Source organism: Gymnoscopelus braueri (assembly GCF_963280865.1).
Source record: "Gymnoscopelus braueri genome assembly, chromosome: 16".
In the NCBI taxonomy this organism is placed as follows: domain Eukaryota; kingdom Metazoa; phylum Chordata; class Actinopteri; order Myctophiformes; family Myctophidae; genus Gymnoscopelus; species Gymnoscopelus braueri.
The window spans coordinates 40783030-40797545 of NC_137616.1; the positions used below are offsets into that span (position 1 = coordinate 40783030).

Consider the following 14516-nt stretch of genomic DNA (forward strand, 5'->3'; position numbering starts at 1 on the left):
GGACATATAGGTGAATTTAATTTTTTTAAATATTGTAGATCAGCTATTTGTATTCCTTTTGCGCAATAGTCATGGAGTTATTCGTTTTTTAGAGGGCAATTCAAAACCTCTTAAAATTAAAAAAACAAATGGATCTGCTGGTTATCTCTTCACTTGGAAGCAGACTTCTAAAGTAGATGTTTCCATCTTTACAGACCTATCTTGATGGGAGGGCTAAGAAAAGGGTACAGGTTTAGAAGTCTGTTAGATGGGTGACACTATAGTTTTACAAAACTCCACAAAGGGCTAAACAAATAATGCAGGTTTTACACATATTTCTCTATGCACATGTACATGCAGTTATTATTTTTTATTTATTTTTGTTCTGCCTTCAAGGATATTCCTGCTCATCTGTTTTATTTTATCTACTAGAACATATTTACTGACAATTCATTTAATTTGCACTTTTTTAGTTTACATTTCAGTTGTTCTGGAAGTTAAGACTGTTTACAATCTGCTCATGACAAGATGTAATTTGATCATGAGAGTTATGGATGTATTCAACCGTGTAAAAAAAGTACATGGTACTTTGCACTGTTTTGTAATTGTTTTATGAAGAGTTAACCACACACGTTTGCACTAAATGGCCTGAAGGTCCTAAAGTTTGCTGCACTAGTCTGGTTATTCAACTGTTTACTAAAACATAAGTTTAGATTTCTGTTCTAGAAGTTAAGAATGTTTACAATCTGCTCATGACAAGATGTAATTTGCTCATGACATTTATGAATGTATTCAACTGTGTAAAAAAAAAAGTACATGGTACTTTGCACTGTTTTGTAATAGTGAAGATTAAAGGAAGAGTTAAAGGGCAAGACCACTTTGGTAGAGGTTTGGGTTGTGTAGTTACCTTGCCACGATGGAACTCCAAAGGTGGACAAGAAATACAAAATAATTGCTCCATTGATTAGAAATGGATAATTCTTAATTTGCTCCTCATTGACTTGCATTGTACGGTAAAACATCTCTCAAAGTCACTCTTTTAGCACATAAATGAACACAAACAAAGTTGATTCAGACAATATAGAACATCACCAAACCCAGTACTGTTTGTGTTTGTTTTTTCAAATAAATATGTTAACTTCCTGCCGATTTAACTATTTACCAAAAAAAAACAGTACTGGGTTTGGTGATGTTCTATATTGTCTGAATCAACTTTGTTTGCGTTCGTTTATGTGCTAAAAGAGTGACTTTGAGAGCTGTTTTACCATACAATGTAAGTCAATGAGGAGCATATTTTGCATTATCAGTTTCTAATCAATGGAGCAATAATTTTAGATTTCTTGTCCACCTTGGAGTTACATCATGGCAAGGTAACTACACAACCCAAAGTGGTTTTGTCCTTAAACCGCACACACTAGCATAAAACGTCCTGAAGGTCCTAAAGTTGGCTGCACTAGGCAAATTGGGGGGAAATTGTATAGTGTTATTACTTGTGTGCAGATGTGTTTGGACAAACCCTCTAATTGTTTGCACTTTCAATGGACCCTATGCCTCAGGATTAAAACTATAGGACCACACACTGGAAATCTGTTTATTTGACATAATTGTGTTTATGCATACCTTTTATATATTAATGTATTTTTGTAAAAAAAAAATCTTTTGACAGCCCATTTCTTATAATTTGTTTTATTTTTGCATTTCAAAATGTGTTGGAGGAGGAAAGATACCTTTTTGCACTTTCAATGGATCCACTGTTTGAAAAGAATTGTTAACATTATGGTCCACATCAAATAAAGGTTGAGTTCATGGAACATGTACTGTTTTTGGAGTTGTGATTATAATGTATAGTTGTATATTTGACTTAGTAAATCATTTTATTTTATTTAGCACAAATATAATTGAGCTGATGTAATACTATATTTAATTCATCATCAATAAAAGGTACATGTAGTACTAACTACAATTATTTGAGTTAACATTAATCGATATATAGAAGTGCCAGTAAATAAAAAGTTTAAGTTCTGATAATCGATATATAGAAGTGCCAGTAAATGAAAAGGTTTAAGTTCTGATAATCGATATATAGAAGTGCCAGTAAATGAAAAGGTTTAAGTTCTGATAATCGATATATAGAAGTGCCAGTAAATGAAAAGGTTTAAGTTCTGATAATCGATATATAGAAGTGCCAGTAAATGAAAAGGTTTAAGTTCTGATAATCGATATATAGAAGTGCAAGTAAATAAAAAGTTTAAGTTCTGAATACATCTGACTTTTGAGTTTGGTAAACCCAGAAATAGAAGTACAATTAACTTAAAAGTTTCAAGTTCTGCATACTCAACTTTAGAGTTTAAAAACTTAAAACTTTTGAGGTAAATGATTGCATCAAAAGTTTTGAGTTTTCCTTACTTGTTAGGGTTTACAGTGTAGTCGGTTTGATATTCGAATATTCGAATATTCGACTATTCTGTGAATGCCCTAAAACACGGAGATAAGAGGTTTCTGCCCCGACAGCAACGAAATCACTTAAACACCATTTAACTGTTAACATTTATTGTGAATTAGCTACGACATGGTGGTACCATAACTGTCTGCCAGAGTTAGGGATTTGATCCTCCACAGAGACGTCCCCTGGTCGTTGTCACACCACAAAAACCTTGGCAGCGGACGAGGCGGTACCGGTGATAAAACACTGTCCCTGTTATCTGGCATTATCACACGTTTGATACCCGACAACCTGGCAACCTGGCAGATCAACACATCAGTGTGTCCAGCTGGCTGTAGGCTGTGGGCCAGAGGATCAACTCTCCATCCCTGCATGCTCTCTCGTTGTAAATATCACTCACAATCTACTTATTAGGTGGTTTTTTTTTTGGAGTATTTTCATAATGTACTCACCCAGTGCCAAGCGATTTTCAAACATATTTATCGATCGATTCACTGTGTGTTTCCGGAGCAGGAGTCTCTGACTATAGCTCCGGAAGCAAAACATTGCATCCGGAGCTAGTGTCCCCTTCGCTACAGGCCGTTGGAAACTCTCGCGTCTCCTCGGAAAAAATTGACACAAAAAAAAAGAACAGAGATACAGGCGAAAGAAAACAAAAACTACAAACATGGAGTCGACGGGAACGATTATGTCCGAAATCCATTATTTCCGTATCCGTTTGTGCTACAGTTTCACTGCTCCCTTCGGATTCAAGATCAGACCGTGACGGTCTATAAAACAACATTAACTAAAAACTCGTTCTGGCACTGAGGGCATTCAGAAAAAACTCGGGATAACTCAGGGCTTGGCACTGAGAGAGTTAAAGGAGAATTCCGGACAAATTAAGTGTTATCTTTCATGTCTCGTTACTCACCTAGCGACGTAAAAAGTGGCGTTCTTTTTTTCCATATATTCCCCTGTCGTCATTTTTTAAACACCCTCCGTTGTTATAATGGGAGCGATTTAACACTGGATGCTTGTTTCTTTCCAGAACCTGGCAACTCGTGTTGCCAGATTCTGGAAACAAGCAACCAGTGTTAAATCGTTCGCCATTAACGGCAGGCTCGCAGGAATTTTCAGCGCATGTTTGACTATCATGAGACTCTACAATGAATCGTAGTAGAGAAAAAAATAACATTGCGTCGGTTATAATAGACGAACTTCACTAACCCACTCGCTCCCATTATAACAACGGAGGGTGTTTAAAAAATGACGACAGGGGAATATATGGAAAAAAAGAACGCCACTTTTTACGTCGCTAGGTGAGTAACGAGACATGAAAGATAACACTTAATTTGTCCAGAATTCTCCTTTAAGACTGGGAAAGCATCTTTGTCATTTTAAGATTTCTTTGGCTATTTTAGAAACATCCCCCACAAAAGGCACAGTACAGGAGCAAGCACTTACACAAAACAAAAACCGAAAGAAAAAACGAAACAGAAACAAAGAGAGGGAAGACAAAAACAAAACAAAAAAACACATAGGGGGCACAATACAAGTTGTATTATACAACGTATGGTAGTAACAGTATTAGTCTCTACGATGATGACCTGGCCTGGGACCAGACGTATCGGCCAGTGCAAAAAAAAATTGCCCTCTGCGATTTGGGTCTGGCACCGCTCCATTGTGAATCCATGTCCTGCTCCCGAAGTCTGGGGTGACCAATCAGGGCCCAGTATTCAAATATGGGAGACTGTAATTGGTAGTTAGTTGTAGGTCTAACCAATTGCATTTATTCTCCATTCTTTTGATCCCGCCCCTTGGAAAAAAAACTTCCTCATAGAAGCAGTTCTTGACATGATTTATAAATGAAGACCATAAGAGATTACATTTTGTTAGTGTCCCAGATGTAGCGTATCTAATGTTCTCCAGCGGTAATAATTTCATCACCTCCTAAATCCACTGGAGGAAGGAAGGTGGTGTTTTAGATTTCCAATTCATAAGAATGAGACGTCGAATGACTAGTGAAGCAAAGGCTATAGCGTTTGACTGATATTTTGAAGGCTTATATTTGGTGGGGAGCCCCCCGAAGATGGCAGTATATGGATTGGGATTAATTATCGTGTTGAGATTATGTGAAAATGTTTTTTTTAAAATGGTTCCAGATGTCTGTCAAAGATTGACAGGACATTTGACTGATGTTTTGAAGGCTTACAGTATATTCGGTGGGGAGTACCGCGAAGATGGCAGTATATGGATTGGGATTCATTATCATGTTGAAAATATGTGAACATTTGACAAAGATTGACAGGACCAGAACATATGTCCCACGTAGTTGCGGGGCTGTGGCTACATCTTGGGCACTTGGGAGTCTATGTTTGTATATGTTTTAGCCAGTTTCTCCTTTGAGTAGTGTAACTGATAAAAGACCTTGAACTGAATAAGACCAATACAAACTGATGAAGTATGAATACGCTCAATACTATGGTTCCAGATGGCATCTGATCTGGGATCTCTTTACATGAATAATAATTCATGTATAGCCAAAGATTGGGTTATTGGGTTATTGGGTTAAATAATCAGCTGCCGTCTCTGAGAATATCAGTCAATCTGCAGTCAATATGACCCATTGAATCTCGGACACATGAGCCAAATACTCAATGTATTTGATATAGATTTAATTTCAAGATTGTTTTTCATAGCCAGTTATGTGTTATACCTCTAATACACCAACATAGTGCCCAGCAGTTACAATAGCCATTTAAAATGCAATCATCACCCTGGCTTATGGGATCCATACTATTAACTAGCCAATCACACCGCAATCTGTTTCTATACTCAGTTGAAGATAAGATTCTCAGAACTTACTTGAATCGAATTACATAAACTTGAGATGGTGCCTTTCTGCGAAGGATTCAGAGTTAAACATTCGTTGAACTTTGACTTACATGTAGACGAAAGATGTGGAAATTAGGGGATATGCTGTATTGCAAAGCTACGAATTTGATAATATTAAAAAAAAAGAGTGTTAGGAGTATTGTAGTTTTATGTGAGTGTAGAGAAAGCAACAAAAGTATATTATCCACAAAAAGGTTGCATAGACAATTCAAACCATTTCTCCTCCAGAGCTGGAACGCAAAGTCGGACTGTGATGGAGGAAAGAGATGATTGGAAACCAATGGAAAGAGACGACTTGTTTGATTGAGGTTAAAATGTTTCCTGAATTTAAACCACATTTAAATAGACCGTTTAACAATGGTATTGGAGATTTGGGTGTTTCGGAGTTTATGGACATATTCTTTGATGTAGTTTAGCTGCTGTTAAAGCCTCACTATGTAACTTTTTTTTTCGTCCAATCTGTATGGTAGAGTATGTTAATACAATCATTTACAAGAAGTCTACACAATTAGAGGATGTACGTAGAAGAATTGTTATTTTGATCAACGTTTGCCTGTTATCTCTCCTGTGGTACCAACATCAATACAGCATGGAATTGTGGACACGATCTTATCCAACGATAACAGAATAATCTCAGTTTTGGGTTCTGAGAGACTAAATCTCATCAAATAGTGGTTCCGTGGCGAAAATGCAGAATAAATAATGGACCTTGATATGAAAAGGATTGAAAACAACTGAACTAAAGTACTTGTGGGGAGAAGTATCCAGAGAAGTATCCAGCCTGCTGAAAAGCTGCATCTATACTGCCTGAAAGACTGTTACATAATGCAGTGGTTCTCAAGGATGTATCAGGGACCCCAGAGCTGAATGTATTAGGCTGTGTTTGTGAGCTTCTAGACCAGTGGTTTTCAACCTTTTTTCATGTCAAGGACCCCTAGATTGATACACATTTGGCCATGGACCCCCATCTGAAAATGTTTTGTGCCAGGGACCCCCAAAAGAGAAGATTTGTGTTAAAAAATTGAAAAAATCTATACAATTCTTCAAACACTTTCAAGATGTTTCGAAAATGTTCAAAAAGAGCAGATGTCACGGCACAAAGTGACGCACTGTGAGCTTGTATATCTGCTATTTTTGAATGGCCAACGTATACAATATGGATAAAGGGGTGAAAATGTATTAACACCTTTTGCTGGGGACCCCCTGGAACCCCCCTCAAGGACCACTGGTGGTCCCCGGACCACTGGTTGAGAACCACTGTTCTAGACGGCCATTTTCAAACAGCTGATGCATGCGTGATTAAACAGATGTTGTTGCTATACTAACTCATTTTGCTGGGGACCCCCTGGAAGTTGGAACCGCCTCGAGGACCCCTTCTGGTCCCCCGTACCCCACTTTGAGCACCACTGACATAATGATGACTCACTTCACATTTCCACCTACTTATTTAGTCACACAAAAACATGAAAGATGAAAGGCATGAAAGAGCCTTTCTCTTAACCCATTCAATCCAAGAATGCATCTGATTTATTTGGCTATTTAAAAAAAATAAAATGGTAATTGGTAATTGGTGTGCAAATCTTTGATATATGTGTATTTTTTAAGCAAACATTTGTAACTCAAATCTTTGCCTCTGGGGGGTCCCTGGAACAAAACATTTTGAGACGGGCGTCCGCGGCCAAATACATAATCTAAAAATGTTTTCTAAATCCTGTGTGAAGCAGTGTGTCGATATATTAGTGCTGCTCCAACTTTTCCATGTCAAAGACCGCCAAATGATATGCATTTGGCCGCGGACCCCCACCTCAAAATATGTTGTTCCAGGGACCCCCAGAGGCACAGATCGGAGTTAAAAATGTTCGCTTTAAAACACATATTAAAATATTTGCCAAATAAATCTTAAAATGACACAGATGCGTTCCTGGTCTTAATGGATTAATACTCTGAGGAAGGTCTCTCGGCCCGAAAAAAACTTTTTTCGTTCTTTTGTGTGAGATTAAAGCCAAATAAAGAGGTGGAATTGTAACGTTGTCCTCTTTGAATCGAAGCTGTGAGATGCGTTTCCTTTCCCACATGTTTTGGAATATGTCAATATGTCCAAAACCGTAACTTTTCAGGATTCAAATTAAAAATCTTCTAATTTACAAAAAAAACACAAAAAGTTAACCCATTAACTCATTCACTGCCAGGCTTATTTCAAGCTTGTTGATCCATATGCCACAGGCATTATGGATCAAACGGAGATTTTTTTTTCTCCGTTTACATTTTAACATTGAAGTGGATGGAGCATTAACTTTTTGAAAATCGTTTTCTCCTAGTTCCTTTGAGATAAAAAATAAAATTAAATAACCAAAAAAATAAAAAACAATTTTTTTAGGTGACGTCAAAAGACGTCATTGGCACTAATGGCACACTGAAAACGGCCGTCAAAAGACGTCATTGGCACTATATGAGTTAAGACCTGGAACGCATCTGTGTCACTTTAGATTTCTTTGGCTATTCAAAAATAGCAGATCTACAAGCTCATAGCGCTACGAGCTTGTAGATCTGCTATTTTTGAAAAATCGTGAAAAAAAAATATTTTTTTTTTTCAAAAAACTGTTAGGATTTAGAAAACATTTTAAAGGTTTAATGACATTCACTTTTACACCACATTCAAAGTCTTTGTCCTGGTCCTTCAAAAGTGCACAAAAAGTTTTAAGTGAAAATTCCATTCCAGTGATCAATGGCAGGTGTTTTTCTCTCACATTTCTAAAGCCTTTTCAACTGCAATGAAAAAAGAAATCTTTGCCTGCGGGTGTCGCTGGTGAGGGATTTTGCCTGTCAATCATCGCCTCTGCTCCGCCCCCCTAACCTCACTCCGTCAAATGGAAGAAGCTTGCGACACACATTTTGTTTCACAGCGTACTTGCATCTGAGACTCCGGGCGCAGAATCGATGACAGACGGAGTTTCATTTTTTCAAGCTACTAGGCAGGTGATTGGATGATCCCGCCCCTAGCAGCCGCTGATTGGTTCGTATGCGCAGTGGTTCGGGCAGCTTTACTCTGTGAGCAATCCCAGACCCTCCTTCCTGAAACAGTGGTTCACAAACTTTTTAGCTCGAGACCCAAAAGAGAAATGTGATGTCTCCCTGTGACCCAAACTAGTAATAATAGTTGACATGTGAGCTTGTAGATCTGCTATTTTCACTGCATTTCACCAGCATTTTCTAATAACAGAATACGTTGGGTGCCAGCAATCTCACCATTGACTGCGCTTTGCTGTTTAAAACTCTAGACTCCACGACGAGCAAATCCACGTAAAAAAGCATGCATTCACGGAGCGCGATGACCCTGGCTACATCCTGGAACGATAACCTTTCACTCGCGAGTTACAACGGGGAGGGATCGCGCATGACCGGTTTTCCCCAGCGGAAACAGATTCGGAGATACAGACGTTTTAAAGAAGGAAATAGACAGGAAGCGGATGGGGAGCCATGTTTTTGACACGGTGATCCAACTGGCCTATCCTTCTCAGAATCGCCTAGGGTGACTCCAGAGCTGCTCTAGCACCACCCGTGTGGAAAAAAATGGAAAAAACAAAAAGACTGAAAACACGGTTCAGACCGTGTTCGGCACCAATGCGCTACTCTGTGTAAACACGGTTCAGACCGTGTTCGGCACCCGATGTGTTAAAAGTTTTTTTTTTTGTGTGTGTTTTTTTCTTTTATTCATGCAATTATTTTGATATCTTTCGCGACACATAAAAAAGGGTCCGTGACCCACAAATGGGTCCCCGACCCGGTGTTTGGGAACCACTGGTCTAAAAGAGCCATACAGGCTCTGTCTGGTATGTTTACCTCGTCTGACAGCTCCCCGAACACTGAGAGGACATCTACCAGAAGACTGGCTGTGTAGAAGGACTTGATCATGTTCCTGAAGAGATGGACAGAGAGCAGAGGAGAGAATAACATTAGAAACAACACTTCTATGTCACAAGCAAACAATTCACTAGTTTTTTGCTTTTTGTGAATATAATGTTATAATTTGTTTATTTGAGAGGGACAGATTATGTTAACCCATTAAGACCGGGAACGCATCTGTGTCATTTTAAGATTTATTTGGCTATTCAAAAATAGCAGATATACAAGCTCATCTGCAATTTTTTTTAAAGATTGTGAAAATGTGTGGAAATATTTGAAAATATATACTTTTTCAAGCAAATATCTTTTACTCAAATATTTACTTCTGGGTGGGGTCCCTGGAACAATATTTTTGAGATGGGGGTCCGCGGCCAAATACAGTTTTCATGTCACAGCCTTGACATGAAAACCTTTGAGCACCACTGACATAACGTTTTTCAGAAAACTTAAGGTCTTTACACACCGGGGCGATTTTTTTCATGCGAATAATACGTTTTTTTTTAAAAACCATATAAAGTCAATGCAAGCTTCCACATCAGTTTCGCGGAGCGAAAAAAGCGTCTTTTAATTATTCGGAATGAGTCCGAATTTTGCGTATATTCGCATATTCACCGGTGTGTGTAACCGCCTTTAGGATTCAGAAAACATTTTGATTTATTTTTACTTTTTTAAAGTAAATATTTGAGTAAACATTTTTTGCTTGAACAAACATATATTCAAAGATTTGCAAAAATGTTCATGCTTTTAGCAGATCTACAAGCTCGATCTACAAGCTCGTAGCACGTCACTCGGTGCCGCGCTACGAGCTTGTATATCTGCTATTTTTGAATAGCCAAAGAAATCTAAAAATGACACTTCCCGGTCTTAATGGGTTAATGAACAAGGCATTCAAATACAGTACAATATTGTATTGTATAAAAAAGGAGTCAGACTGTTGGCTCAGACAATTTTCAAATGCTTCCAATCATACAGTCTGTGCAACGGAAGGCGCTGAAAGGGATTCGAGAGTAAAGTGGATCCCCCCCCCCCCCCCCCCTCTCCCACTTCTGTTTAGTATTTGCAAATCAAATTCAGGATGCGTAATTACAGTCTCTCTCAGAGATTGTGGAATAGTCGTCTGGCTACGCGAGACTAGCAAGAAAATAACACTTCAGGCAAATCATTTGTGACCATTTTTGACTGGTCAAACGGTCTTGTGATATAGAAGTATTATAGAATATAGAATATTTTTCACACTTAAGACAGTCTTGTCCATTTTCACCCCATTTCTTTAGAAAATCAAGGTGTGTGTGTGACTGGCGGAACTTGGATAACAAAACACATGCGCTCTCTACATGAAAATGATAAACATATTTAAACTGTACTGCTTGTTATTAGCCCTCCACGCACATGTATGTATGAACAGGATGTAAACATACAGCGCAATTTAAATGTCAATTTAAAGAGGTGTAATAGAGTGTGTGTGTGTGTGTGTGTGTGTGGGGGGGGGGGTACTTTATGCCTTTCAGAGGTGAGAAGCGTATTAAGTCAGTAAACATGGTGATCACAGCAACGGAAGCAGGGGTGAGAAAAACAAGTCATAAAACTTCCCTCCCTTCTACACTACTACACACACGCAGATGCCCGCAGATGCCCACACACACACACACACACACACACACACGGTTACACATCTGAAGGCTGAAGTTAAACTCTAAAACCACTGTCAAAGCAGTGTTGAAAGCGGAAGCTAATCTGTAAAAGCATATCGTATCAGCCGATGTTGGCCTTAAAATGCAATATCGGTATCGAACTGGTATCAAAAGAATATATCGGTTTTATCTGACATTTTATTTTATAATAATGATGTTTGAATATGAAGCTGAAAAGGCCTTTTGTGAAGATGAAGGCTGAAGAGTCAATGAGTGTTTTCATGGGGAAGCTTTCAAAAGGGTCAACAAGTTGGGAACATTTTGTAATAAAAATACTACAGTCAAGCTGTTTGTTGGGATATGAGCCAAAATGTCAATATGGTGCATCCCTAGTTTTGGAATAAAATTCAAATTCAGTGTTTATAAGCCTTTTTGAGAAAGGACACACTTTGAACTTGTTTTTATACAGATATTCGGTTATCAACCATAACAGCAACGTTGACATCAGTAATCGGCCAAAAATATTTTTCACATCCAGTGGTGGAAAGTAACCAGGTACATTTACGTAAGTACTGTACTTAAATACAAATTTGAAGTATTTTTACTTTACTGGAGCACTTCCAATTTTCAGTACTTTTACTCCACTACATCTCAGAGGCAAATATTGTACTTTTACTCCTCTACAATTATTTGAAAACTTTAGTTACTTGTAACTTTGTAGATTTTGATTATTACAAAACATACATTAACCACTTCAGCCCTATATACATTTTGGCCATTTGAAAATAGCAGATCTACAAGCTCACAATGCGTCGCAATTGTGAGCTTGTAGATCTGCCATCTTCAAAAGATTTTTTTTTTTTTTTAACTCAATTTTTATTGGAACAAAAGGTTTTCAAATAGACAGACATACATACATGAAAACAAGACCGAACGTAAACAAGTGGGGGGGATAAAAAACAGTAACAAAAACAACAGAATGAAAAACAAAAAAGATTTCAAAAGATTTTTATACACGTGAACTTGTGAAACAGGACATTCTGCATAATGAGTACTTTTACTTTTGAACGCTTCTATGAACCACAGCTTTGGCTTAGATGTGGCCCTAATATGCACAATATGTTGTTGTGGAAACGAGGACAAAATGTGTTTGACGTCAACACACACACACACACACGCACACACACACACACGCGCACACACACACACGCGCGCACACCCACACACACACAGAAGGTGGGGATTATCAATAGGTTGCTTGTACGCAGGGTGTGTGAGGAACAGAGCCGAGCACCGGTCTCAACAGCCTGGAGGAAGTTTCTTGTTCCTGTACACACACCTATAAATATTCACCTCTCTACGTCAGCGCTTCTCAAACTTTTTCTCATGTCAAGGACCCCTCCATACAAACCCACTGTAACTTCAAACTCCATTTCAACCACGTTAGATTCATTGAAAACACCCATCCTTGCTTCTGATGATATTGTCCTTCTAGTACGTGAGGAGGCCATGTTTTTCAAATTATGTTTTTCATTTATTTTACTTGTATTGATTTATTATTTCATTTTCCCAAATAATTATACAAAAATAAATGAAAAAAGTAATTGAAAAAACACGGCCCCCTCAAGTATTAGGACAATATCAGTCACCAGAACCAAGGACGGGTGTTTTCAATGAATCTATCATGGTTAAAATAAGGGTTTTTTATAGGAAGGGGAGTCTGATAAAATGAATATCAAATATCTAAATACTGAATCAAAAAACTGTCTGGGGTGCTCACAAAAGCCCAAGTAGACGTTAAAATGACCTTCTTAATTCTTTTAACATTAGCACAAAAGAATCCTGCTTCTCGATAAATCAATTCACCTACGTGAGCAAGATTATGTTGATTACAGATTCTACATTTCGGTTTAGATATATTTTCGGTTAACTGCCGAGCCCTGCAAGTGTGTGTATTACATATAGTCCATGAGCCAGAGCCCCAAAATTGAGCAATTATCATCGAAAGAGTGGGCAAAACCAAACCTATATTAAATTGTTCAGAGGGTCAATACGAGTAAATAAATGTATGATAACCTCACCACAGGAGCAGCTTTTTCATGGTTATCACACATTTTGTAATTTTCCCCATACGTACATGACAGGTCAAAAAATGACAACATTTTAAAAAGAGTTATCATAATGAAACTTCCTGAGTTGATTACTTACATGAAGACAATGATTTATCGTATTACAAGTTTTCTGAAATTGTATATTTAAATATGCAAATTAGGCATTTAGTCCATGAGCCAGAGCCCCAAAATTGAGCAGATATTGAATATTCCCTCGTTAAAAACCTTTGAATCCAACATCTTAACAAAATGAAATAAGTATGTTGACTCTGGCTTTGTCCAATGTTGATTCTGGAAAGTTATGCAAATTTGGGCATATTTTCCTATGCCTAATTTGCATATTTAAATATACAATTTCAGAAAACTTGTAATACGATAAATCATCGTCTTCATGTAAGTAATCAACTCAGGCAGTTTCATTATGATAACTCTTTTTAAAATGTTGTCATTTTTTGACCTGTCATGTACGTATGGGGAAAATTACAAAATGTGTGATAACCATGAAAAAGCTGCTCCTGTGGTGAGGTTATCATACATTTATTTACTCGTATTGACCCTCTGAACAATTTAATATAGGTTTGGTTTTGCCCACTCTTTCGATAATAATTGCTCAATTTTGGGGCTCTGGCTCATGGACTAATACAGCGTGTGTATGTGTATGTGTGTGTGTGTGTGTGTGTGTGTGTGTGTGTGTATATGTATATATATGTATGTGTGTGTGTGTGTGTGTGTGTGTGTGTGTGTGTGTGTGTGTGTGTGTGTGTGTGTGTGTGTGTGTGTGTGTGTGTGTGTGTGTGTGTGTGTGTGTGTGTGTGTGTGTGTGTGAGTGAGAGAGAGAGTGTGACAGAGACGTGTGTGTGAACACAAGTGACATAATCCCACCACACATGCCTGCTGGCTGTTGGCACTTCTTCTCGTAAAGCCACAGTTTGTTTTAGTATTGCTTTCTGTGGAACATTCATACAACCCACTTCTGGTAAACCTGCTTCTGAAGTCTGCATTTGCACGACAATTAATCTGTGTGTGTGTGTGTGTGTGTGTGTGTGTGTGTGTGTGTGTGTGTGTGTGTGTGTGTGTGTGTGTGTGTGTGTGTGTGTCAACAACACTTCCTGTGTTGTGTATTGGAGCATGGTTTTGGCTATAATATGAACTAAGGCTTGTGTGCCTGTCAATAAAAACTAGACGCAAATGTTAGGGAGTTACTACTGGAGGAGAGATCCGGTAGAACTAGGAAAAGTCATGTTATGCTTGGTTGGGTGTCGCACTCCGAAAATAGCTGATCTGCAAGCTCACGACCCGTTAGAGCTTGTAGATCAGCTATTTTCGCATGCAGCTAAGTATAAATCAGGTATTACGACGCCATCACAGCCCGCCAAAATACATTTTAGTCGAAAAAAAATAAAACTGAATTAGTTGACTAAAATGTTATCATCTTTAGTCAACTAAAACTAGACTGATGACAAAAATATTATTAAAACTAACTTTTATTCAAAAATACTATGACTAAAACGGAGGGAAAAAAATTGCTGTCAAAATGAACACTGCTCTATTGGACTAGCCCTGAAGCCTGAG

General features: G+C 38.0%; 1 protein-coding gene across 1 annotated transcript in view; it reads right to left on the bottom strand.

The window, feature by feature from the left end:
• The window catches only part of vta1 (vesicle (multivesicular body) trafficking 1), a 142777-nt gene that overhangs the window by 54163 nt on the left and 74098 nt on the right, over positions 1–14516 (bottom strand). The window contains exon 4 of the mRNA XM_080454182.1: positions 9140–9215. Within this exon, the coding sequence (XP_080310308.1) occupies positions 9140–9215 (76 nt within the window). The remainder of the gene's footprint in view (positions 1–9139; positions 9216–14516) is intronic.